The 27,469-nt window shown below is 33.6% G+C and overlaps 1 protein-coding gene and 1 long non-coding RNA gene across 2 annotated transcripts; one reads left to right on the forward strand and one right to left on the reverse strand.

Annotated features, from left to right (window-relative positions):
• Positions 1-9,049: 9,049 nt before the first annotated feature.
• LOC140893504 (uncharacterized) lies at positions 9,050-11,838 on the reverse strand. The gene is made up of 3 exons (XM_073302583.1): positions 11,714-11,838; positions 11,374-11,479; positions 9,050-9,248 (listed from the first exon to the last, which is right to left on the reverse strand). Exons 1-3 carry the CDS (start codon positions 11,747-11,749, stop codon positions 9,100-9,102), a joined length of 291 nt encoding a protein of 96 aa, XP_073158684.1. The 5' UTR covers positions 11,750-11,838; the 3' UTR covers positions 9,050-9,099.
• A 1,438-nt stretch (positions 11,839-13,276) lies between these two features.
• Positions 13,277-15,455, forward strand: LOC140892517 (uncharacterized). Its single transcript, XR_012152844.1, has 3 exons — positions 13,277-13,457; positions 14,237-14,818; positions 14,894-15,455. It is a non-coding gene; the product is annotated as an uncharacterized lncRNA (long non-coding RNA).
• The last annotated feature ends 12,014 nt before the right edge of the window (positions 15,456-27,469 follow it).

The raw sequence follows: 27,469 nt of genomic DNA on the forward strand, positions 1-27,469 counted from the left end.
CATTGGGATGAGGTTGGAGAGAGGATTTTGTTGGGTCCAGAGATTGTGCAGCAGACAGCTGACATTGTGACGCAGATTCGAGACAGGATGAGGACAGCGCAGAGTCGGCAGAAGAGTTATGCAGATGCCAGACGACGCGATTTGGAGTTCGCGATAGGTGATCACGTATTCTTGAAGGTGTCACCTATGAAGGGAGTAGCGCGTTTCGGGCGGAGAGGCAAGCTTAATCCGAGATACATAGGGCCATTCGAGATCTTGGAGCGAGTTGGCACGTTGGCCTATCGTTTAGCTCTACCTCCAGGGCTAGCGGCAGTGCACAACGTTTTCCATGTATCCATGCTTCGGAGATATGTCTCCAATCCGTCGCATGTGTTGGATTTCGAGCCCTTACAGTTGCCACCAGATCTTGTTTACGAGGAGAGACCAGTGCGGATTTTGGCTAGAGAGGAGCGGAGGCTTAGGACGCGGGTCATATCGATGGTCAGAGTCCAGTGGCTGAATCACTCGGAGGAGGAAGCTACTTGGGAGACCGAGGAGGATATGAGGACTCGCTACCCGGAGTTGTTCGGGTAAGTAATTTAATTTCGAGGACGAAATTTAATTTAAGGGGGGGAGAATTGTAACACCCGGTATTTTTAATTACATAAATCCGCCTGCATAATTAGGATATTTAATTATTTAAATTTATGATTTATGGGTTAAATAATTATGTGAAGTATTTATGCATGATTTAATTTATTTTTAAGCATTTAACCCATAATTAGTGATTTTTATGATTTTTAGTATTTTTTTATTATTTAATCGCGTAGACGGGACCGTGGACGGACGAGATGACAACTTTCTAGCCAAATTATTTTATGAGCCTTTTTGGAGCCTTAAAATATTATTTTGAGTTTTATTATCTCAAAATTTTAAGTATTTAATTTTATTTAATTTTAGGGGTCATTTTTATCCAAAATTAGTCAAAATATTGACTTTTTAGTATTTTTAAAATTTCCCTAAATTATTATTTCGAGATTTTATTTAGGTGATCAGATTTTTAAATGTTTATTTAAGAGTTTAAGTTGTATATTAATTATTTAAAACCTTTTTATTTAATTATTTAACCTATATTCTAATTAACCTAAAATTTAAACCTAATCTACCAAACCAAACTAGCCGATCATTTGTTTCCTCCTATCAGCCGTCATTCACCCCCATCACCTTCTTCTTCGACCTACCAACCTCCAAGGAGACTCCATAGCCATTTTTCGAAGGTTCCAAGCAAGCCAAGGCATCCCGTCGTCGCCCCGTCGTCCCGAAGCCCGTCGTACAGGCTTCTAACTCTACAAATCGGTATTAAGGCATGATTTTCTTCACTTTTCAAACCTATATCAGTGTATGTATGCGTGTGGGTGTGTAACATCAGAATCGATATATTTGACAGCAAACTTTTCGATTTTTCCTCCTCTAATGCTCTCGGTTTTTGACATTTTGATTGCATGCTCACGTTTTCATGTCCATGGCTAGGTGGGCTGCTGGTCCACGGTTAGAGGGGTTCTTTGGGGTCCCTAAGGTCGAATGGTAGGGTCGGACAAGGGCTGGAATGGGCTAGGACCGGGCTGGTTCGAACTGAACCATGATCGGCCATTTTTCTGCGCAGCTTAGGTTATGGTGGAAGAGGGTTCGGGGTAGGCTAAGGGGGCAGCATGGGGTTCGGACCAGGGGGTGGTTCGAACCGGCAGGACCCTGGGAAGGTCCTGCCGGCGGGGCTCCGGCCACGGTGGCCGGAGCTGGGCTGCAGCAGGCCGTGAAGGCCTGCTGCTCGCGCAGCCGAGGAGGAGGGAAAGAAGGATGGTTAGGGTTACGGGTGCTAGGGTTTATGGTGGGTCCGGGTCGGGTCAGGTGGTCCGGGTCGGGTCTAAAATAATATGGGTTAAGTTAGTCGGGTCCGGGTCCGGGTTATTTTATTTGGGCTCGGGTATTTTTATTTTTAAGTTTTTAAGTTAATTAGGAATTTAATGGACTAATTAAATTCCCAAAAAAATTTAATTAGTACCATTTAATTTATTTGGGTTCCATTAATTTATTTTGGGTTATTTTATTTATTTTTGGGCTTTTAATAAATTTTATTTAAATTTTTAAGTTGGCCAGAAATTTTTATGGGCTTGGGAGCCCATGAAATTTATTGGGCCTGTTAGTGGGCTTTTTGGGCCCATTGGACCAGGGACAGTGTTATTGGGCCTAAGTTAGTCTTAATGGGCTTTGGTTGATTTATGGGCCAAGTCTTAAGTTAATGGGCTTGCATGTCTAGGGCCAGCAGCTGTATCAAACCATGAGAAATTTGCATGTGTCCTGAGTTTATATTTAATTATTTTTATGCATGAAAAATTATTTGAATATTTATATGATATTAGAAAATAAATTAAATATAAATGAAGGACACACAATTTATTTAAATACATGCATTCATGAAATCCATTTTTATGCTATGATTTAATTTCTATGGTTGAGCAAATAAAATATTTTAGGTGGAAATTGAAGTAGTGTGGCCATTTATGTATGAGCAGTTTCTGCCATTTATGTATGGGCAGTTTTCTGCCATTTATGTATGGGTGGTTCGCCACCAGCCTCGTACGATGGTTTCTTAGACTGATCAGTCGCACTATGGGTCACACTTACGGATAGGACCATTCGATGTTCAGAAAATAAATGCTCAACAACTCATGTATGTATGATATTATGTATGTTATGTATGTTTATTTATGTAATTTATGTTATGTAATTTTTTAAGCATGCTCATTCATGTATATGTATGTATTAGTAATAAATTGATTTAAATTATTTTAAACCCTTGTTAGTATGCATGTTGGGCCTCTAGGCTCACTACACTGATATGGTGCAGGTGAGTACGTAGAGGAGCAGGTTACTCCTACCGGTGGTGAGGATGCATGAGCAGTGCGGCAGTAGCCCCGTGACCGTGACAGCTTCTGAGTCACCATACTTGAGTCTTATGATACATTTTATTACATTTTTAATACTTTTAAGGGTTGAGATGTTTGAATATTTTATTTAGTATTTTTAGTGCATGCACACAATTTTAATTATTTTATTTATGCAGTATATTTTAATTATGGTGTTGACTCAGATAATTATTTAATTTAAAGAATGCATTTTTCTTTAGTGTTTAATTATTTAGTTATTTAGTCATGTATTTATTTTTAAATATTTTATTCTGTGCATATATGTATGGGCATATATGTACATATATTTATTTAGTAGTAAAAAAAAAAAAAAAAAAAAAAATTTCCGCATATTTATTTATTAGAGAGTTAGGGTCGTTTCAATTTATGTATGCCAATTTTCACGTGCGTAAATTGCTAATTATAATTATGTTTTTTTAAGGTTTGAGACGAATTTTAATAGTGAAATCATTTTTAAAAAAAAATTAATAATGTGTTCATTAATTTATTATAATTGGACGATTTTATACAACGAAATATGTAATATCAAACTAAAATATCAAATAATACACACACGCACAATATTCAAAGGGTATGCAAATAATGGAATAACATCGACGGTGTTTTGGAAAAAAAAATTAATGGAATAACATAGTAAAATATTATAATTAAAAAATAACTTAAATATTATATGTTATGTCAATTTGACAGAAAACGTACGATCTGGATTTCTGCTGCAAAATAAAATTTTCACGAGTGGAGTATAAAGAGAACATTAATTTTTTGACCACTAACCTGCACTAGATATTTTGGATCCACTTTTGGCGAGGTAATTTTTATTTATTTTTTTCTATTTAGTCTGATTTGGTCCAATTAATAATGTGACACTTAAATTTTTGATGTGATAGTATGAATTGATGACATGACATCAAAAAATATTATTGAGTCGGTAGGAATGATAACAATTAAGTAGCTGGAAATGAAAAAAATAATACATCAAAATCGAATTTTGAATACCCAATATATCAAATCCAAGATGAAATAAGTGATTTCTGCTTGACCAAAAAAAAATTTCTCAAAAATAATTTGATGTAGCATCATATATGCATAGTAGTTTTGTAGACTTTAAGTGAACTTTAAATTACACTAGCATATTTGCACACACGATGTGTGTGACGAAAGTTTTTTTATACTTAATTTCAATAAAAAAAATATAATAAATTTATAGCAATAAAAATAATTTTTTTGTTAAGAATAGTCACCCTAAATAGTTAAAACATCATATCTTCTATTAGGTATTTCCTATTTCATTAGTTTTTCTCAAAAAACTTGGAATTTGAAAATAGATAAATAAAATGATTGTATTATATATTAAATAAAAATAATTAAATAAAAAAGAAAATAAAAAATAGAGATAGTGGAGAGAAATAGTTTTAGTGTGTGTGTGTGTTTAAATATTTTTAAATATTTTGGCATATAAAGAGATCAACTAAGAGTCTTTTGCATAATAATAGTAATAGATATTTTTACGTGAAATATTTATATATGATAACTAATTGATTGAGTTAACGTCATGCACTGACTCAACTCTGAATTAAAAGCCGATGAGGCCTTAATCCAATGATTAAGGTTAAGGTTTAGAGATTTTTTTGTTCTCAGGTTCAATTCTCGCTGACCGTGGGTAGTTTTTCAAATTTATTTAGGTAGATGTAGCTGTTTTATTTGTAATTCTTCTGTTCGAGATAAGCACATCTCGAGTTCACACTCAAGTCTCGTCCGTAATACGGACAAGTACTTTATATGATTGTAATTTGGATAAATATTATATATGTACTCTAAAAAAAACTCTGAATTAAAAATGTTGCGAAAGCTTCATTGACGTGCTTCCAAAATTTGGTTTTTTTCTCTTTAGTGTTTTTTCGTCTGTCATCCTTTGAAAATTATCATGAATAAATCAGTTAAAGATGTCAGGATTTCTACCGTCATGACCCTACTAAATCTAAGTTAGGAAAAGAAAACACGGAGAAAAAATAAAAGAGAACGATGAAAAAATAATCATAAAAGGGAGAGTAGAAACCTCTTAGAGTATCTCTGTAAATACGAAAAAAAAATCATAAGATATGTATATAATAATAATTTCTTATTATTTAAATTGTTAAACCGTTTATCCCATGATGTTGGTCCATATCCATACAGGATAAGACCCATGATTTGATGAGAGATCAACTAAGAGTCTTTTACATAATAATAGTAATAGATATTTTTTCGTGAAATATTTATATATGATAAATAATTGATTGAGTTAACGTCATGCACTGACTCAACTCTGAATTAAAAGCCGATGAGGCCTTAATCCAATGATTAAGGTTAAGGTTTAGAGATTTTTTTGTTCTCAGGTTCAATTCTTGCTGACCGTGGGTAGTTTTTCAAATTTATTTAGGTAGATGTAGATGTTTTATTGGTAATTCTTCTGTTCGAGATAAGCACATCTCGAGGTCACACTCAAGTCTCGTCCGTAGTACGGACAAGTACTTTATATGATTGTAATTTAGATAAATATTATATATGTACTCTAAAAAAAACTCTGAATTAAAAATGTTGCAAAAGCTTCATTGACGTGCTTCCAAAATTTGGTTTTTTTCTCTTTAGTGTTTTTTCGTCAGTCATCCTTTGAAAATTATCATGAATAAATCAGTTAGAGATGTCAGGATTTCTACCGTCATGACCCTCCTAAATCTAAGTTAGGAAAAGAAAACATGGAGAAAAAATAAAAGAGAACGATGAAAAAATAATCATAAAAGGGAGAGTAGAAACCTCTTAGAGTATCTCTGTAAATACGAAAAAAAAAAATCATAAGATATGTATATAATAATAATTTCTTATTATTTAAATTGTTAAACCGTTTATCCCATGATGTTGGTCCATATCCATACAGGATAAGACTCATGATTTGATGAGATTTGACCCATATTAAAATAATGATTATCTAACAGACTCATCTCCGATAGTAATTATCTGACACAACTATCATTGACAATCTGTTTATTGCTCATAAATCTCGGCCTGGGTTCATATAAAAAAGAGATACATCTCGGAATACATCAGATGATATCTCAAAATGTATCATAGGCCATCTTTCATCTTTCAGAACCTCACATAAATAACTTTTTAGCATCATTTTTACACAATTTCAATGGCGGCCTCAACTAGTTTTCATATAAAAAATTATAGGGAATATAAAAGTCCCATATTGGAATATTAACATGAAGATCATGTTTTAATATATGGAATGATATCTCCAATGTTGTGAGACATTTTGTGTGAAGTTCAAAAACAAATTTATAATTATTTAAAATCCAAAATGAATAATATCATATCATGTCGAGATATTCATAAGAATTTATGACACAAAGAGGACAATATTCTACCACTGCATAGATATCCAAATTCACGTGTTCTACAAGTGGTATTCAAAATATTCATTTATCTTCATGAATGAAATTTAAAAAGTGAAAGTGTGAAACGGCGTTTTGATACATTCATATATTATATTGTAAGTTTCACTCTAAACGCAGAAGGAAAAAAATCCAGCAAAATTTGTCACCTTCTGATCATATATTTAATGTGGAAAATTAGCAAAATCATAATGTAAGTTAACTTATTTTGTGTTGTAACCGATCAATATACATGAATAAGATAATGATGTGTATGCCATTAATCTTTATTAAACCAAACATCAAATAAGACAATGATGAACAATTAATCAAAGTGTTATTCTCCGGGTTTTTTATAAATTTAATTTAAAAAAATAATTAGTTGCACAAATAATGCATGCATGGAGATATTGCAATACTACTTCAAAACGCCGTTGCCAATAGCGGACCCTGCCAAAATCAGAGTCCGCTTAAAAAACAGCGGACGCTTGCAAATTGCAAGTCCCCATGTGCAAATTTCATTTTCTTTTTCTTTTTTGTTTTTTAATTAGTTATATAATTAATTATATTTTGTAAAATTATTATTTATTTAGTATTACTATGATAATTTTTTTCTAAAAAATTTAAATTTAAATTTTCGATGACCGAACTGAGAAATTATTAAGAAAATAAAATTAAAAATTTACGGTTAAATAAATTTTTTTGATCAGATATATTTATAAAAAAAATTAGTTAATCTAAATAAACATATTTTCATTAAATTTATTTTATATTATATTTTTAAATATAAATTCTATTTTTAACTTAATTTTTGGTTAGCAAAGTTATATATTTATTTTAATTCGTTTGGATTTGTAAAGGTCCATCGGTTCTGTGGATAAATCTAATGGAGTTAATTCATATCTATTCGGGTCGAATTGATGCAAAGTTTTTCAATTCTATGGATAGGCCAAGAGGATTAATTTAGATATATTCGGGTCGGTTCGAGTTCACAATTTTCGAGATGATTTCGTGTCGACTCAAGTTCGGGTTGAAAAATTTTCTAATAGCATTTTTGCATCAATTCGACCCGAATAGATATAAATTAACTCCACTTAATTTATCCACATAACCGATGGACCTCTATAAATCCAAACGAATTAAAATAAATATATAACTTTGCTAACCAAAAGTTAAGTTAAAAATAGAATTTATATTTAAAAAATATAATATAAAATAAATTTAATGAAAATATGTTTATTTAGGTTAACTAATTTTTTTTTATAAATATATGTGATCAAAAAAATTTATTTCATCAATCTAATTTTTTTAACCGTAAATTTTTAATTTTATTTTTTTAATAATTTCTCAGTCCAGTCATCAAAAATTTAAATTTAAATTTTTTTATAAAAAAAATTATCATACTAATACTAATAAATAATAATTTTACAAAATATAATTAATTATATAACTAATTAAAAAACAAAAAAAAAAGGAAAAAGAAATTGCACATGGGGAATTTGCAAGTCCTGCAGCGTCCGTTGTTTTTTTAAGCAGACCCTGAGCAGAGTCCGCTGTTCACAACAACGTTTTAAAGTAATATTGCAATATCTCCATGCATGTATTATTTGTTCAACTAATTATTTTTTTAAAATTAAATTTGTGAAAAAACACGTTATTCTCCCCACCATACGTACGTCTGATCATTTTTTTCATAGATTCTAAATTTAGTCTTTCCTTAAATTTCATCCATATTTGGAAAGATCAAAATGTCACTCCAATGATCTATAACATATTTCTTCATATATATTTTTTTCCTTAAAATATTTTCAAACAATCAAAGTTTTTAAATTTCTCTACTTTTCCCGACCTCAACTCTCAAAATAAGCTCTAATGTCGCAAAGACGTTCACGTGCTTCACCAATCCGACGTCGATGTAGACCGTGTGGCGCAACCATTACAACATTTCATTCTCATGCTTTGTCCTCCCGCGGTACTGATCTTTTCTTCCTACCACACAATACTTCATATACCACCAAATTTACTGTAGCTGAAGGGATTGATGATCGAAGATATGACAAAATTTCCCATCAAAATTCATTAATTACAATAGTAGACATGTAATAATTAATATCTTTGAAAAAAATTATTCAACTTTTGAATGTATTTGCATTCTAGCCGCCCCAGTAGATCATATATATAGATAAGAAAATAAAAACATGATCCAATCCAAAATGAAAAATAACGAACAATCACCTCAGTCGAGGAAAGGAATGATGAAATTGAATTTAAAAAAAACTATAATCTCTCGTTTTCAATAAAAGTTGGGTTTTATTTGGGAAAATGAATTTTCTTTTCTATTAACTCTTCTATTTTTTATTTTATTTTAGCACTCCATAATTAGATTTCAAAAGTTCGATTTTGATAAACGAACTTTTAATTTTCGATTATTTTGATCAAAATATTGCATGATAGTTTGATTATTCAGCATTTTCTAAAATCACATCACCGTAATTTTCAGTTGTCACACCAACAATTTGACCAAAAGAGCTGAAAATTAAAAATCAATGTATCAACACCAAAATTGAACAAGGAAAATTAATTTTCTTCTTTAATTTTCTATAATTTACCGTCTATATATACTTTGGTCGAAAAGTATAATGTTAGCTATCTAGCAAATGTCCTCCTGAAAAAACATAGCCTAGAGAGTCCAAAATAACGTACGTACTCTTGTCATATATATATTAACCATCTTTTGAATCTTTCTCGGAAGAATCCAATAGTATCTCGTGGAGTCTTTGAGTTGTCTCCGCTATTTCAGTTGCTTTCTCCTCTCTTTTCTTGGTGTAGGCTTCAAAGAACTCTTTATTCTCTTTCTCCAGCTCCTTCCACACTGCGATATGTTTTAAATACAATCACAAATAATTAATATAGAGTATATATATGAATATTAATTTATAGGTAAAATTAAAGGATATTTTTGGTTATGTGATTAAATTAGTCTGTTTAAATTTTAGTCTTGTAACTCTTTCAAGTTTGGTTTTCATCGCATACTCAAATTTTTTAGGAAAAAAATAATTTTATTCGGTAATTTTTTTGTCGGAAGCTACTCAACCCATCGAATATTGTTTTTGAGGCTCATATGGTGAGAATATATAAAGCCTATATTACACACATTGAAATTCATCAAGCAAAAATAATAAGACAAAATAAAGCAACTCGCGCTATTATTTTTGCTTAGCCGGAAGATTTTAACGTGCATCATTAATATAGGTTTTATTCTTGTCAAGTAAGTCATGTAAAAGGAAGTGCCAAATTTTAACAGGAATGGATCCCCTACTGTGGCCCTTGCCACAGTAGGTGATGATGCGGTGTCAAAACGACACCACACCACCATTTTCATTTTTTTAAAACAAATATTTTATATATTTTTTGATTTCATTTATTTGTCTTTTATTTTTTTTATATTTTTTTTAATACAGTCTAATGTTTTTATTTTTTTTATATTGTCAAATTTTCTTGTATTAATTTTTTTTGTTACAATTTATCTTTTTACAATATATAATATAATATAATAATACACCAACTGATTAAATATGTCAATAAAGAAATAAAAATAAATAATTATATGTTTTACTCCAAAAATAAATAATTTCGGTAACCAGACAATTATAAAAAAAATTAAATACAAATGTTCAAAAAAATCAAACGTTTTATATTCAAATATTCTCATTTCCTGTTGTAATTTTTTTTTAAAATGAATAGAAGAAAAAAAAAAAGGAATAATCAAACATGTGAAAAATAAGTAAAAATAAAACACAAACTATGTCTTCCTCCCAAAAGAAAGAGAAACAAAATTCCAAAAAAAAGTCCAAAAAACTAAATAAAACAAATAAAATATATTAGAAAATAGGCTAAAAAAATTTTAAAAATGAAAATTTTTATAGGGAATAAAAGAAAGATTAAAACTAAAAGCCCAAAAAACTAAATTATAAATAATATATATATATATATATATATATATATATATATATATATATATATATATATATATATTAAAGAAGAAAATTTTGTAGTAGTGCAAAAATTATCAATCTAAAAGTATAAATTATAACAATAAAATTTGACATGATAAAAAAACTAGTATATATATATATATAATTATAATGTATTAAAAAATAAAAATAAAACAAAACAAAACAAAAAGTCTAAAGTGTAAAAAAAAAGAATTAAAATATATTTTTAAAAAACGAAAAGAAAATGGTGCTGTGGTGTCGTTTTGACACCACAGCATCCCCAAATGAACAAGATTCAATAGATTTATTGGTTTGAGGAAAACGAAACCAAATTTTTTTTTTTAAAAAAAAAACTAAAGTTACTATATGGAATTTTAAACAAATTAAAATCCAACACAAGACAATTTAAATGACTAAAATTGAAAGTGAATGTGTACATATTTAATTATCATAAAAACTCTCGAGAAATCATTTTGACGGATTAATTTTGTGATATGAGTTTCTTAATCGACCAACTTATGGAAAATATTATCTTTTTATATATATGAATTTTATCCGGCCATCTCAAATTCTCAATGATGAATATCCATATTTCACAATAAACCTATCATTTAATTATTAATTTACTCTGTTCAAGCCCATTATATTATTGCCGTTAATAATTATAACATAAACATTTGATACCATATTTAATATCTTCTACTTGCATTATTTTATTTATAATAAAGTGAAGTACTCTGTACTCACAGTCACATTCATAAGATGGTATGCTATGATCACACATTTCTCTAACGACTAAGAGTTGGTTGATTTTATAATGGTTAATATATACGATAACAGATACGAAGTAGTTGTTCAATAGATCAATTTCTTATACCGACTCGGACCCATATATAACGTGATCACACAACTCGACTTGCGCCACGTGTCTTTTAAACTATAATACATTTCAGAAACAAATAAGCACAACATACAAGTACTAGTAGTACTGAAATCACAAACCTGTGGAGGTAATTACTGGCTGGATATTTGCATGTCTGGAGAGTGCTTCCATGCATTCCTCTTTGCTCATGTTGAACGTCATGCACTTCTCTATCAAGTGTTGTACCTGTTCATGAATTATATTATCTCCACAATTTAAACCATTGATTATTTGCAATAAACATACAATATTGTTATAAGTACTACGAAAATTCAGTATAATTATTAATTAATTAATTCGTTATGAAATTATTTACACCTCAAGAATCCATCGACTAGAGATTAGTTTTTAATCCGTATTCGATCGATCTCTTTCGAATATGCAAAGAACTAATCAAGAAAAGAAAGATAGTTAGTTTACCTTGTGGATGTATTGAGCAGAAGAGTCTGATGCCATGTGAATATATGAAATGGAATTATGGGTGTTCTTGAAAACTATTGTGAAAGAAAGAAATTAGAGGGTTGGTGGGTAGGTAGATGGAGAATCGGATTCGGAAATTTGGGAAATTAATGATTTGGTACTTGCTGATATTTAAAATATTATAGCTCCAAAAGCTTGCATTAATGGAACCACAGACGTTGAAAACGTTGGGATGTGAAAACAAACAAGGAAACCACGATGTTGACGTTATATATATTATTAACACAAAAACTCTCTCGTTGCTTCTTGTATAAAATATTGACATGGGTTTGATCCGTCTCACGGATATATGCATACAATAAAAATGTCAAATGAGATGTGCGTTGTTTATATATGATCGGATTTGAACTTAAAATCTTGTCTCAAACTCATAACTTTGATGTTATATTATCAAGTATTAACTAAAATTGAAACATGAAATGAAATTTTTTTTCACTAAAATATATATGGATTCAGAAGTATGGGGAAGCGCATTAATTGAGAATACTATACTTTAACAAAAAGTTAATTGGGTGGAGATCAGGTGATGTCATGAAAACGGTGGGGTTCAGTAGACCCACGTGGGAGGCGATAGCTGATTGGTTGAGAGGAGATTAGGGTAGATTTTAGTACTAAGCACCCCCAGCCTCTCTTTAGTCTTTACTTAATAATATATATATGTACTGTACAGTCGACCACTTCACGTGGTTAGTGGGCCCAGGGGCCCATTTGAGAAGCCCAATTGAAAACCCTGTATTTCAGGCTTTTTTTTAAGGAGGTCCAAATCAGAAGGTGGATTATACATGCAAGTTTTTGTTAAAATCCAAAGGTTTCCGCACAGTGGAATTGCCGTGACGCCTTTGCTCAAGTCACTTCTGTAGCCTAAATTTGAAGGGATGAAATCTTCGATCAATACTATGCACTAAATGTTGTTTTCGATGTCTTCAATATGAACGACGTAGTAACAACGACTACAAAAGTGTCTTCATAAACCTTGTACTCTTCAACCGGAATTCTTCAATGAATACTGTACGAGTTGTCATCACAAGTCTCTTGAACTTGTGCGTGGAAATCTCTTTATATAGATTGAAATCCAAGTCTTGTTGATTTTCATGAATATAGTCCTACAAAAATAAGGAAACAATTATAAGTAGAGATAAAACTCTATTTTAATATATCAAATCATATCTTGACATTATCACATAAGAATATATCAATATAATTCTTTATCAAGATATATTTGATCATGACAAATATCTATCCTATAGATTTCGAATTATTCATAGAATATTTAACATATCTATTAATTTTGTCTAGAAAAAAAACCAAATAATATGCAATATAATTAAGGTCGAGAATTTCAAGGAATTAAAATTCATTTCAGAATCGATGTCGGGTTTTTAAAGCTAAATTTTATGCAATTTGTTTAGAAATTCTACTTTCACAGTTTCTTTAACACGTCACTTGATTACGTTCTCTTTCCCTATCACTATTGATATTCTTTTTCTTTCTTTCTCTCATCCTTCCGTTTTTTGGTTGGACTAAAAAAATGAAATATCCAGGCTCCGTTTATAAAAAACCCAATTGGTACTATTTCTGCATCTCCCTGACCAAATCCATAAGTCGTCCCTGCTCGACAGGTGGGTCTTGCAGTCAAGCTCCCTTCTGCCTTTGCACTCGAGGGCCAATCTCCGTCCGGCCCGAGGTATGAAATTACGTCGATACTTCCACATATTATGGGTAACGTAGGAGACATCTCTATTTTTCCCCCGGGGAATGTTTAGAATTCCCACTGCTTAGCTTATTGGGTGTTCTTTTAATGGTTTCAGTACCTGCGGGATTATTAACAGTACCCTTTCACGCTCTTCATATTTTTAGGAAAGGAAACTACAAAGAAAACTTCAAGAGAATACTTGCACCTTTTTTATATTATGTTTCTGTTAAAAATAGGCCGATAGAACAAGAATGGTAAGAAGTGAAAACTAGAGCTTTAAATGAAATGAAACTTTGACGAAACATAGAATCTTTCATGGCCCATTACCAAAAGACAGTCCCTTTTTTCTGTTGGTTTAATATAATAATAAAATTAATAATGATAATGATGATGATGAATTTGAAATTTATTTTTGTTCGACATATATAATTTTTATATTATATATATGAGATATAACTGTCAAATAAAATAAATAATTAAGGAAATATGATACAAAAATCACATTTTAAATGTAAGAGTCCAGTTATTCATTTTGACATAGAACTAGTCGAAAATCATTAGATTTTTAAATTTCACGTACCAACTAAAATATGTGTGATATGTTGTTTGGTAGTATATCGGTGTCTTGAGTTTGAAACAGAATAGTATTGGCAAAGTCGCGGCAAGAATTGAATTCTTTTTTTGCAAGACCAAATTGTATGTGGTTTGTGTGGCAATCATTTCTAAGATAACACAACAAGTATCTTGATATCAAATATATATGAACGTAGACAGAGGGATTATTATAGATCATTAACTGGGATGTAAAAGTTTATTGAAATCTCTACGGTGAGTAGATGATTTGAAGACGGGAATCTATGATAATTGGAGATCTTCACTCAAGATAAAAGCAATCGACACCAGGTAACCTTGCATTTATTTTGATAGGGCCGGGAATAAAGTGTCTTGCTTCATAGCTAAGCGGGAAAGGGATTGACTTGCTAAAACCGCTTACGCCTTTTCGCCCTGACTATACTAAAAAAAAAAAATAGAAAATTCCGGTTGGTGATTATTTAACCGTTTTTTTTTTGTGGAAATTCTCACCTGAATGCATTGTTTCTTTTCTCATATTTACGGGGGTTTCCTTAACTGGTTACTTTTGTGGTTTTTGATCGATGGCTTTGAAACGAGCCTGAGAAATATCAATCTTTTCTAGGTTTTAATTAATTTTGTCTTCAATATATAGCAGTTTCTTTCGGTTTCCAAGTGATCGGGGACTTTATTCACAAGTCTTTCATCGGCAATTGGTTCTCCAAGGGTGAATGCCTCAGTAACGTTAACCAACTCTCGAAGACGTTATCATTCATACGAAGGTTTTCAAACTTTGAATTCAGTAACCTCATGTTTGTTCTCTTGACACTTTCAAACCCTTCACAATGCTCTTGTAGGGTATCTCATGCATTCTTGGCAACAACACAGTCAGCAATAAGGCCAAACATCCTCATGTCCACGCTGGAAAATATGGCGTTGATGACTTTAGTGTTAAAGCTCGAAATTTGTGGGTAGTTCAAGAGAACTTTCCATCGTTGTCATCAGGAGGGGAGGGTGGTCCTTTTATTCAGAGAGAAACAAATTCGAAAAATAAAATTTTCCTTGTTGAGTGGAGCATTTCCTCCTATTGTAAGCGCAAGTCAATTTCTAATAATAATAAAAAATAAAAAAAAACTATTCGATGTTTCTTTAAAGTTTTGCAATTGACCCTGCATTAGCTTGTTTTTTGAACCTTTTTTTTGGGTAGAATAGCATCGAATGCTCTCATGTTGAATAGGCTCAGCCTCATTGACATGTCTCCGGGGTAATTTATTGATATATTGATATATTCATACACTATCATATGATATTTCATGTACTAGATTTCTTAATCTTTATAATTTTATGATTGGCATTGTGCAAGCTCTAGATTACCAAAATGAAAGCTTATGTGAGTGATCCGGAAGACCTAAAGGAGGATCCATTATATCAAGAGACATGGGATGACATGATTATCAAAGCAAGTGTTGGTTATTCTTTGTTAGAATTTGTATTTCTAACTACCTTTTATTTCATTACGGATGAAATTTTTTAAAAGATCTATGACCATATGAAAAGTACGTTCTGACTTTGTTTGTTTAAATCACTGTCTTCCTCTCGTCACTTTATGTAATAAGAGTAAATGTTCTCTTAAGTAGCCATAATTTTAAACCATGGATTTAATATGAGTGAAGCTTCATGACGAACTACAAGCCGCTTATAATCTTTTGTTTATGACCCACAGTTTATTGCAGAATCCTTGGATGTGATTCAGGATGTTGATTGGGTGATCTCTCTAAGAAATTCATTCTCAAATCAATACGAACTTTATTCATCGATGATGAACTTTCTGCTCTGCTTTCACCGCTATGTGAAATGTTTTGAAACTCACTTTTACTAGTGAATCAAATTCTAACCATACATTGGTCACGTTTGGATTTGGTAGACATTTTAAAAAAAAGCACTTTTTTAAGCTATAATTTTTTGCTTTTGAAAAAGCTCTAATTTTGACTTAAAAAAAGTGCTTATTTAAGCACTTTTATGGTCAACCAAACACTTTATTAAATAAAAAGCACTTAAAAAAGTGCTTTTTTGGCCTGGCTTTTGAAACCAAGCGGGGCCATTGTATTAAAAATATGGTCGGGCCACAATTTTATTTAAAAAAACATAAAATGCCGTGTGAAATAAAAATTTAAATTTTAAAATTGTTGAGTATGGTTTGAGTGGGGAAAAAACTATATAGGCTAATAAGGCTAATTCGAGAGGTCAGTCTGCTGAAGATTTCAAAAACAAACAAAGAAATAAAAACTCGAGATTGAAGATATGTTGAAGAAGAAGAATGTATGTTGTTATACTTTGTTATAAAAAAAAGGGAAAATTGCTTTTTTGGTCCTATATATTTGTTATTTTGCGATTTTGGTCCTCTATATTTTTATATTTCAGTTTTAGTCCGCTATCTTTATTTTTTTGGCAATTTTAGTCATTTTTCCGATGTGGCGCTGATGTGACACCAATGCAGTGCTGATGTGAAGCTGACGTGTACAGTGTCACGTAAGTATTTTCGAATAAAAAGGACTGAAAGTGTCAAAAATCAAAACATACAGGATTAAAACTAAAATATGAAAACATAGAGAACTAAAATCGCAAAGTGACAAACATACAGGACCAAAATTACAGTTTTCTCTAAAAAAAATTAAAGATACAATTAATGTCTAAACCTTTAATTTTTATTTTTTATATATATAATTTCAACCTAATTATTTAACTTTGTAATTAACTATACTAACTCGATTAATACATCAATTACCTTCTACTGGATGTTTTGCTTCTATGCTGAACAAAACGGAATGAAATTCCTTAAAATTTCTTGATCGAAATATAAGTATCATGTGAAGTAAAAATCTAATCAATTATCATGAATAGTAAAAGTAAAATTGTCTTAGACTTGTTCCATCAACAGAAGTACACAGTGAACAATCTTGAATCCATCTTCCATATCAACAGTAATGTTCTATATATCACCCACAGGGTCATAGGCGAGTTGGTAAGGCCTGAGGTGACATGGGAAAAGATTTTCCAGCGTTGCGGGTTCGATCCTCGTGTGGAGTATATTCCCAGCTGAAATATTGTAGGGTATGCTCTGGGGGTTGACCATGTTGCTCTCTCCTACAGGTCTCTGTCGCTCGTGCACATCCTTCAATTTAACCTTCACATAACCAATGGGCCTCTAACTCATGTGAAATGGGGTCCCCTTTGGGGTCAACCCTTTTTTTCAAGAAGTAATGTTCCATATATCGTCATTCATCAACAATAGTTTGACGCCGAAAAAACTTACCAGAACCAACCACAAGTCTCTGTACCCAATTGTTGTCCTCGTGTTTGGTGTTGATCACATGATCATTGTGATGACAGTAGTCGTCCAATCTTGATGCCACTTCTTGGATTCGATGTTCGATGCTTCAATATGCAAGATTAGATTTTCCATTAGCGAGTTGGACTTTTGCAATGTCTCATTTAAGTTCTTTGACCTTCTTGCAGAATTCCTGATTCCGAAATCTCTCTACAGCGTACAATATGTAACCACTTATAGCTACTGCCTTCCTTCCTGATAGTGGGACTGGCTTCGCCCTGGTAGCCACAGCCCACTCCGACGCCGTGCTCAGTAATGGCCGGGCGGCGGTGGCGGCGGAAGTGGCATCTGCGGATATCGATTGTTGAGTGTAGTGAACAAGCTTCTGTTCCTTACGTATGCATTGAGTAGTTTCTTCATGTCTAAAGCTTGGGATGATGAAAATGATTTAATACTTTAATAATTATAAATCTATTACTATATATTGAGTAGTTTTTTCATCTCTGAGGCTTGGGCGGGCGAAAATGATTTAATATTTTAATTATTATAAATATATTACTATATATACAACACTAATTATTTTACCTTATTTTTTAATCTGTTTTTTTATTTTTAATATGATAGTTTTTAATTTTAAAAGAGGAAAATTATATATATATATACAAATATACTAAAAGGAAAGATCGGATATTATTAATCAAACGTAATATACGAAATTACACGATCAATCAAACAAATAGAAAACTCTCAAGCGACCCTGACAAAAAGGGTCGGGGAGGAAATTGCAAAAAAGGCTAGCGATTGCGACACGATTCCCCGACCTCAGAATATGATTTAAGTATGTGCTATCTTTCAGTCTCTTTCAAATCCCTTATTTCAGTTGTTAAGATTCCTTCATAGCTAAGATTCTCCTCTAGTCTCGTGATTGCATGCACAAATAGTAGAAAGTCCAAAGTAATATGGTGCACCCTTATATTGCGTGTTGGAACACGTTTTCAGCTCAGTGTGATCTGATACCCGGAGCAGCGAAAGTTTAAAAATTTTTATTTTCTTATATGAAACTATTCCATATCATGGGTATCAAATCCTAACGTTTAAAATCAACATGTAAAATAATAATAACAATTAATATTTTACCTCTTCAAGCTATGGCTTGGTTATGGACACCAACAGATTAATCTGCTCTTGTTGTAAATCCAGGAACTGATGACTCGCTCGATCAATCTCCTGAATTAGGTCCACGAATAGAAAACTAAAACCCTCTGATTGATTGCACTAGAAATCAATCGGATGTTTATCGAAGAGATTTACAGATTTGATCTGTCAATTCAGAATGTAATTTTCCAAAAATCACAGACTGAATTCTCTCTCAAAAGGGAGACAGGATTTTCGAATTCTCCTTAGAACTCTTCTAGGATTTTCGAAAATTGCTCTGTCAATTATGAGGTTGTGTGTCTAATTTCTGTACTGCAATAACTTATTTATAATGTGGGCTGCTAACACCTTAGGGCCCATTAGTCATAAGTTCAACCCTGACAAGCAAAACCCGCATGTTCAGAAATTAATATAAAATTCATCGTGACTCAGAATGATAAACCAATTTCACCATTGTGCATAGAAACCATTTCTGCAGCTTTTAAAGTCAAGATAATTTTTCTGAATCCGAATTCAATGATTTCCAAAAATTCTCATCCCTATGTCATTTTAGGAAATTTCACTCCCTTTAGTTAAGAAGTCCAACTTCTCTTTTGCTAAATTTAACTCTTTAAATTTAACTATTTCAACGGGGATTAGTAATCCATTACTTGTGTGACCCTCAATGGTTCAGGGATACAGCTAGCTGTGGGCTCACAACTCCTTGTGACTCGGAACAACAATTTCCGACTTACCCATCGAATCATGGTAAAAGCGCCTAGCAACATCGCCCCATGATTTCCTAGGTATCACTGATAGTGCCTGCAAGAACCTGTAGGTTTTGGTTAGCGTACAATACGGTCCTTTCATCCAAATATCCCGATCGAATCAACAACCATTGGTACATCGAGATTCGTTGGAGATTCGATAACTATGCAATGCATCTTGAAGATCAAATAGTGACATCGCACGTGCTACTAGGAAACCAAGTAACCTAAATCACATCGAGTACTCTGGCCAGAGATTTGTCACACTAATATCTCCTGAGATCGCATAGGATATCCACACTCGCAAGCGTGTGGTGAATCCTTGACAACAAAGCATCGACTCCTATATGTGTCGTAATTGTACCCAATCCCGACACCTGATGACTCTCATAGAGTCGATAAACGAGTCAAAGTACAGTACTAGCATATAGAGTCTCAATGATGTTTAAAGTACTTAAGGACTAATGGTGTACAACCAAAACCGCGGACTTATCCACTCAATTAATAATAACCACTTGGAAAGTCCGAATAGGGTAGTTCGATCATTCATCATATGAATATCTATTTGCATGCTTTGACCATCTCTGTGTTTCATACCAATGAAACTTGGTACTTGGCATCGCAAATGCTAGTCTCAATCTCGAGCGATCCTTATCCTTATTTGCGGACGGCTCAATTGACTAGGAACTGTTTAGAATATACAGTGAATATAAGATGTGTTTCATGATAGTTATCTCTCTCTATTCACTATCTCATCTTACTTACACTATAGTATATTCAAGGTCTTTATCAAAACAACAATAGTATATCACAATATAACATTATGAAGAAAGATAAAGAAAATACCATTAATGAATGTAAATTATATTAAACAAAGATTGTTTACAATAAGAGACTCTCAAAGCCTTAGCCACAACTTGGCTAGCGGGGCATCAACTCTTTCAATCTCCCACTTGCCTTATAGCCAACTAGTCATACTACATAGTCCCATTGCTTCACGATGTTTGTCAAACAATGGTCCTGGCAAGGGCTTAGTAAGTGGATCAGCGATATTGTCTGCAGAGACCACTCTCTCGATAGTGATGTCTCCTCTTTCCACGATCTCTCGGATGATGTGGTATTTTCTCAGTATGTGTTTGGATCTTTAATGAGACCTTGGTTCCTTTGCCTGAGCAACGGCACCAGTGTTGTCACAGTACACCGGGACTGGACCAACAGCTTCAGAAATTACACCCAACTCTTGGACAAATTTCTCATCCAAACGGCCTCTTTAGCAGCAGCTGATGCTGCAATGTACTCTGCCTCAGTGGTGGAATCCGCTATGGTATCCTGCTTGGAACTCTTCTAAGAGACAGCACCGCCATTGAGCATGAATACAAATCCAGAGGTTGATTTCGAGTCATCCACGTCGCTTTGGAAGCTAGAGTCGGTATAGCCTTCCAATTTCAATTCTCTTCCTCCATAAACCATGAATACATTTTTAGTCCTTCTTAAGTACTTAAGAATATCCTTCACGGCTTTCCAATGCATTTGATCGGGGTTGGCTTGATATCTGCTCGTGACACTCAGAGCAAAGGCTACATCCGGTCTGATAGATATCATCTCATACATAATACTACCTATGGCTGACGCATATGGTACGTGTGTCATTTTCTCTATCTCTTCGTCAGTCTTGGGAGACATCGACTTGGATAGAGAAACTCCATGACACATAGGTAGATGTCCTCTCTTGGATTCATCCATAGAGAACCTTTTTAATATGGTGTCGATGTAGGTAGCTTGAATGAGTCCTATCATTATCTTAGATCTATCTCTATAGATCTGTATTCCTAGAATATAGGACGCCTCACCTAAGTCCTTCATCGAGAATCTACCTGATAACCATATCTTTGTTGACTGCGACATCCCTACATCATTCCCAATGAGTAGGATGTCATCAACATAAAGCACTAAGAACGTCACAGCATCCTTAACTACATTCTTGTACACGCATGATTCCTCCGGGTTCTTGATGAAACCAAAGTCCTTTATTGTTTCATCAAATTTCTGGTTCCAACTTCTTGAAGCCTGTTTGAGACCATAAATTGATCCCTGAAGCTTGCATACCTTATGCTCGCTTCCCATGGATGTGAATCTCTCAGGCTGCATCATATAAATCTCTTCCTTATTGTTTCCATTAAGAAATGCAGTCTTCACATCCATTTGTCATATCTCATAGTCATACCAAGATGCTATGACAATAAAGATTCTTATGGATTTGAACATTGCGACTGGTGAAAAGGTTTCATCATAGTCAACACCTTGTCTTCGAGTATAACTTTTTGCCACCAATCGTGCCTTGTAGGTCAGTACCTTACCATCAGGCCCAAGTTTTCTCTTGTAGATCCATTTACACCCTATTGGAACAATTCCATCGGGAGGATCTACTAGAGACCAAAATTGGTTTGTATGCATCGAGTCTATTTCCGACTGCATAGCTTCAAGCCATAAATTCGAATCAGCATCATAAATTGCTTCCTTGAAGTTTTTTGGATCACATCCAATGTCGGGTTCACTTTGATCCCCTTCAAGAAGTAGACCATATAGAATAGGAGGTCTAGAAGTCCTCTCGGATCTTCTAGGAAGAGGCGTGTCAATTATTGGTTCCTGAGGTGTGGGATCGTTATTTTGTATCTCGGGTTCTTCTCGAATTTCTTCGAGTTCCATCATCTTGCCTTTCTTATCAAGTAAGAACTCCTTCTCCATGAAGGTGGCATTCTTCGAAACAAACACTTTTGTTTCAGTAGGATGATAGAATAATATCCGATTGAATTCTTCGGATACCCTACAAAATAACATAAGGTGGATCGACTATCCAACTTATCTCCCACTGTCTGCTTCACGTAAGCAGGACATCCCCAAATCCTCAAGTACGAATACTTAGGAGTTTTGCCAGCCCATAATTCATATGGAGTTTTGTTCACTATTTTAGTGTGGACATTGTTCAACAATAATACCGCTGTTTCAAGTGCATAGCCCCAAAACGAAGGTGGGAGCTCAGTGAAGCTCATCATAGATCGAACAATGTCCAACAAAGTTCAATTGCGACGCTCCGAAACACCATTTAGCTGAGGTGTCATAGGAGGAGTCCACTGAGAGAGAATCTCATTCTCTTTTAGATAGTCTAAAAACTCAATACTTAAGTATTCTCCACCTCGATCCGATCGAAGTGCTTTAATACTCTTACCTAGTTTGTTTTTTACTTCAGCCTTGAATTCTTTGAACTTTTCAAATGATTCAGACTTATATTTCATCAAATATAAATACTCATACCTAGAATAATCATCAGTAAAGGTGATGAAGTAGGTGTGACCAAATTTAGTACCAATACTAAATGGGCCGTAAAATTCTGTATGGATCAAATCCAACAGATTTTGACTACGCTCAGGTTTTCCTTTGAAAGGAGTTTTAGTCATTTTTCCTTTTAGGCAGGACTCACAAGTTGGTAGAGAGTTAATATCAGACATATCAAACATGCCCTCTCCCACTAGCTTGTTCATCCTCCTTGAGGAAATATGACCTAGCCTAGCATGCCAAAGGTTTGCCGGGTTTTGACTATCGTTTTTCCTTTTATTTGTTGTTGCCGGTTTATCAACATAATTAATTGGTACGTCTTTTAATTTTAAGTTATATAGATCGTTTTCAAGTTGTCCACATCCAATCAAACATTCATTCTTGTACATATTGCAAATCTTATTCGCAAAATTGCAAGAAAAACCATCTCTATCAAGCATAAAAATAGAAATAATGTTTTAATGAAATCTGGCACAAATGAAACATCTCTCAAAAAATAGCTTAAAATTAAATAAACATCTCCCAAAGCTTTGGCTTCAACTATGGAACCATTCCCGAGCCATAACTGGGTCTTACCCATCCTTAGCCTACGACTTCTTGTCATCATCTGCAACTCATTGCAAATGTGAGATCTACATCTGGTATCTATACCCAAGAAGTAGTATTAAGGAAAACATTTATTTCAATATAAAATATATCCTTTGCAGTTCGTAACTGGTCGATATATTCTATGCTGTTGCGCTTCCAGTAACCGGGTTTCTTGCAGTGATGGCAAACTTCTTTAGACTTGTCCAGTTTTGCATGTAACATTTGGCCTTGAGATCATGGTCCAAACATTTCTCTAGTTCGGCCAACCTTTCCGAAGTTACATTAGTCGGGGCTGTTTTCGGAGGAGTCTTTTCTAGCACTTAGAAAATCTTCTCCGAACTCATGACAATCTTAACTTACGGAACCAATACGTATAGTTTGCGCCAGTCATTTTGTTTTGTTCGAGAATAGAGAATAGTGGATTGCGCGAATTCATCATAATGAAATACTGAGTTGACACAGACAATTATCAGTGATTGTTTAATTAATTTACTAAGACATAAAATGTGGCAAGTTTTATTTTATGAATTTCACTCCCACTATTTTAACGATTTCACTACTCTCTAGTGAAAACAAGAAACTGGTTTCCTTAGTGGAAACATGGAGTCCAATTGAAAAATCATAGTCCTGAATAATATCAGTCAACCATAATTTTCAAAAGGTAGAGCCCAATTGCTTCCAAAGCAACCCTCATTCTTTCACCTCATGTCCAATAAGGGTCCAATAATATGACGCCGCTTATTGTGACATGTCAAGATGACCCATCAATATTAAGTTGTGATGGACGGTCGTCATGTGAATCCCCAATAATATGAGCCAATCCCATGGGAGTTCCATCCAACTTACAACATGTGTCGATCCAATGTACAGCTTTCCGACGAACGGGTCCCCACAATAATATGAGCCGGACCGTGCCCGCGGGTAGCATCTCATACATTGATCGTTGATGGAAGGTAGGAACATTTAAATAATATTTAAATTCCCTTTTGTTTATCTTGATATCAATTTTAAATCATATTTAAAATGAGGGATTTTAATTTTGAAAATTGTCTCATCTTTAAATAATTTGTATGCTTGCGGGATTCATGCAATTTAGTCTAAACATGCATACAACAATAATATCATATATTATATAAAGGATGATCGACCCCAATAACTAATCGACCCATGGTTGCCAATCACGAGTCTAAGTCCAATCCTAGGTGATATGCAAGTATGCAATGCAATCCTATTACATTGAGCTTCCAATTTACATTTCTTCGGTCTTTATTGTCTGCTGGGCCCACCATTGTCTTCAAATCTTTATCTCCCACTAAGTCTAATAAATTTACAATAAATTTTGATGACAAATAGGGGATACATATTTAAGGGTGGGAACGGGCCATAAACCAGACCCACTTTTTATTACAAATGACGAATCAAATTGGGCTATAAACCAAGCCCATTAATAAAACCCAACAACAATAATAAAAACCAAATGTAAACAACCTAACATACACCTATAATATTGGTCATGGTAATCGATCATCCTTTTATCCAATAATTAATTCAATAATTAAATAATTGGATAACATGCAATGGCAACATAATCAAAAAGATAAAATCTAATTTTATCCAATAAATTCATAAGATCATATCTTATCATCAATTGTATCAAAATAATTAATTTTATAAAATCTAATTTAACGGATAAAATTTATAAATTTTCCAAAAATTCAAATTTATCCAAAAATCAATTTTAAAAATTTCGGACTCAAACAATTTGACTCGATGCCTCGTGGACCAATCAAAAACAATTTTCGATCGGACCAAAAACTAAAATTTCAAAAATTTAAAATTCTTAAAAATAATTTTTTAATTTTCCGGGCTGCCCGGGAATTCCCCCACGTGGGGCCAGGGCATGGGCAGCGACGATCGCTGCCCCGGGCAGCGATCAAGTTGCTGCCCATGGGTAGCGTCCAGCGCTGCCCGTGTTACCCTTCAAATTTATTTTTAAAAATTTTTGTTTTTGTTTCTAAAACCCGAAGGCTTAAAAATTTTGTACAATCGATAAATTTTAATCGTTTGATATGAGAGCAGCCTGGCTCTGATACCACTGTTGTAACACGTTTTCAGATCAGTGTGATCTGATACCCGGAGCAGCGGAAGTTTAAAAAAATTTTATTTTCTTATATGGAGCAATTCCATATCATGGGTATCAAATCCTAACAATTAAAATGAACATGTAAAATAATAATAACAATTAATATTTTACCTCTTCAAGCTATGGCTTGGTTATGGACACCAACAGATTAATCTGCTCTTGTTGTAAATCCCAGGAACTGATGACTCGCTCGATCAATCTCCTGAATTAGGTCCACGAACTGAAAACTAAAACCCTCTGATTGATTGCACTAAAAATCAATCAGATGTTTATCGAAGAGATTTACAGATTTGATCTGTCAATTCAGAATGTAATTTTCCAAAAATCACATACTGAATTCTCTCTCAAAATGGAGACATGATTTTCGAATTCTCCTTAGAACTCTTCTAGGATTTTCGAAAATTGCTCTGTCAATTATGAGGTTGTGTGTCTAATTTCTGTACTGCAATAACTTATTTATAATGTGGGCTGCTAACACCTTAGGGCCCATTAGTCATAAGTTCAACCCTGACAAGCAAAGCCCGCATGTTCAGAAATTAATATAAAATTCATCGTGACTCAGAATGATAAACCAATTTCACCATTGTGCATAGAAACCATTTCTGCAGCTTTTAAAGTCAAGATAATTTTTCTGAATCCGAATTCAATGATTTCCAAAAATGTCCATCCCTATGTCATTTTAGGAAATTTCACTCCCTTTAGTTAAGAAGTCCAACTTCTCTTTCGCTAAATTTAACTCTTTAAATTTAACTATCTCAACGGGGATTAGTAATCCATTACTTGTGTGACCCTCAATGGTTCAGGGATACAGCTAGCTGTGGGCTCACAACTCCTTGTGACTCGGAACAACAATTTCCAACTTACCCATCGAATCATGGTAAAAGCGCCTAGCATCATCGCCCCATGATTCCCTAAGTATCACTGATAGTGCCTACAAGAACCTGTAGGTTTTGGTTAGCGTACAATACGGTCCTTTCATCCAAATATCCCGATCGAATCAACAACCATTGGTACATCGAGATTCGTTGGAGATTCGATAACTATGCAATGCATCTTGAAGATCAAATAGTGACATCGCACGTGCTACTAGGAAACCAAGTAACCTAAATCACATCGAGTACTCTGGCCAGAGATTTGTCACACTAATATCTCCTGAGATCGCATAGGATATCCACACTCGCAAGCGTGTGGTGAATCCTTGACAACAAAGCATCGACTCCTATATGTGTCGTAATTGTACCCAATCCCGACACCTGATGACCCTCATAGAGTCGGTAAACGAGTCAAAGTACAGTACTAGCATATAGAGTCTCAATGATGTTTCAAGTACTTAAGGACTAATGGTGTACAACCAAAACCGCGGACTTATCCACTCAATTAATAATAACCACTTGGAAAGTGCGAATAGGGTAGTTCGATCATTCATCATATGAATATCCATTTGCATGCTTTGAACATCTCTATGTTCCATACCAATGAAACGTGGTACTTGGCATCGCAAATGCTAGTCTCAATCTCGAGCGATCCTTATCCTTATTTGCGGACGGCTCAATTGACTAGGAACTGTTTAGAATATACAGTGACTATAAGATGTGTTTCATGATAGTGATCTCTCTTTATTCACTATCTCATCTTACTTACACTATAGTATATTCAAGGTCTTTATCAAAACAACAACAGTATATCACAATATAATATTATGAAGAAAGATAAAAAAAAAATGTCATTAATGAATGTAAATTATATTAAACAAAGATCGTTTACATTAAGAGACTCTCAAAGCCCTTAGCCACAACTTGGCTAGCGGGGAATCAACTCTTTCATTGCGATAGCGTGTGATCGATATTCCACTCAATATCGCAGCTAACTCGGCACAAACAATTGATTGTGAATTGTCAATTCTCTTTCCAAAGGCGATAACCGGTTGTCCTGATTCTGAAATCTCTCTACGGCGTACAATATGTAACCACTTACAGCTACTGCCTTCCCGAAAGTGGGACTGGGCTCCGCCCGTGGTAGCCACAGCCCACTCTGACGCCGCGCCCAGTAATGGTCGGGCGACGGCGGCGGCGTCTGTTCTTTACGTATGCATTGAGTAGTTTCTTCATCTCTGAGGCTTGGGAGGGGGAAAATGATTTAA

This window comes from Henckelia pumila, chromosome 3 (genome assembly GCF_033568475.1).
Source record: "Henckelia pumila isolate YLH828 chromosome 3, ASM3356847v2, whole genome shotgun sequence".
Classification (NCBI taxonomy): Eukaryota; Viridiplantae; Streptophyta; class Magnoliopsida; order Lamiales; family Gesneriaceae; genus Henckelia; species Henckelia pumila.

Excerpts from the sequence above, each read along its gene's own strand:
- LOC140893504 (XM_073302583.1), bottom strand. The coding sequence starts at position 11,749 with ATGGCATCAGACTCTTCTGCTCAATACATCCACAAG. Across the intron at positions 11,480-11,713 it reads CTGCTCAATACATCCACAAG|GTACAACACTTGATAGAGAA; the intron begins GTAAACTAACTA and ends ATTCATGAACAG. Across the intron at positions 9,249-11,373 it reads GCCAGTAATTACCTCCACAG|TGTGGAAGGAGCTGGAGAAA; the intron begins GTTTGTGATTTC and ends AACATATCGCAG.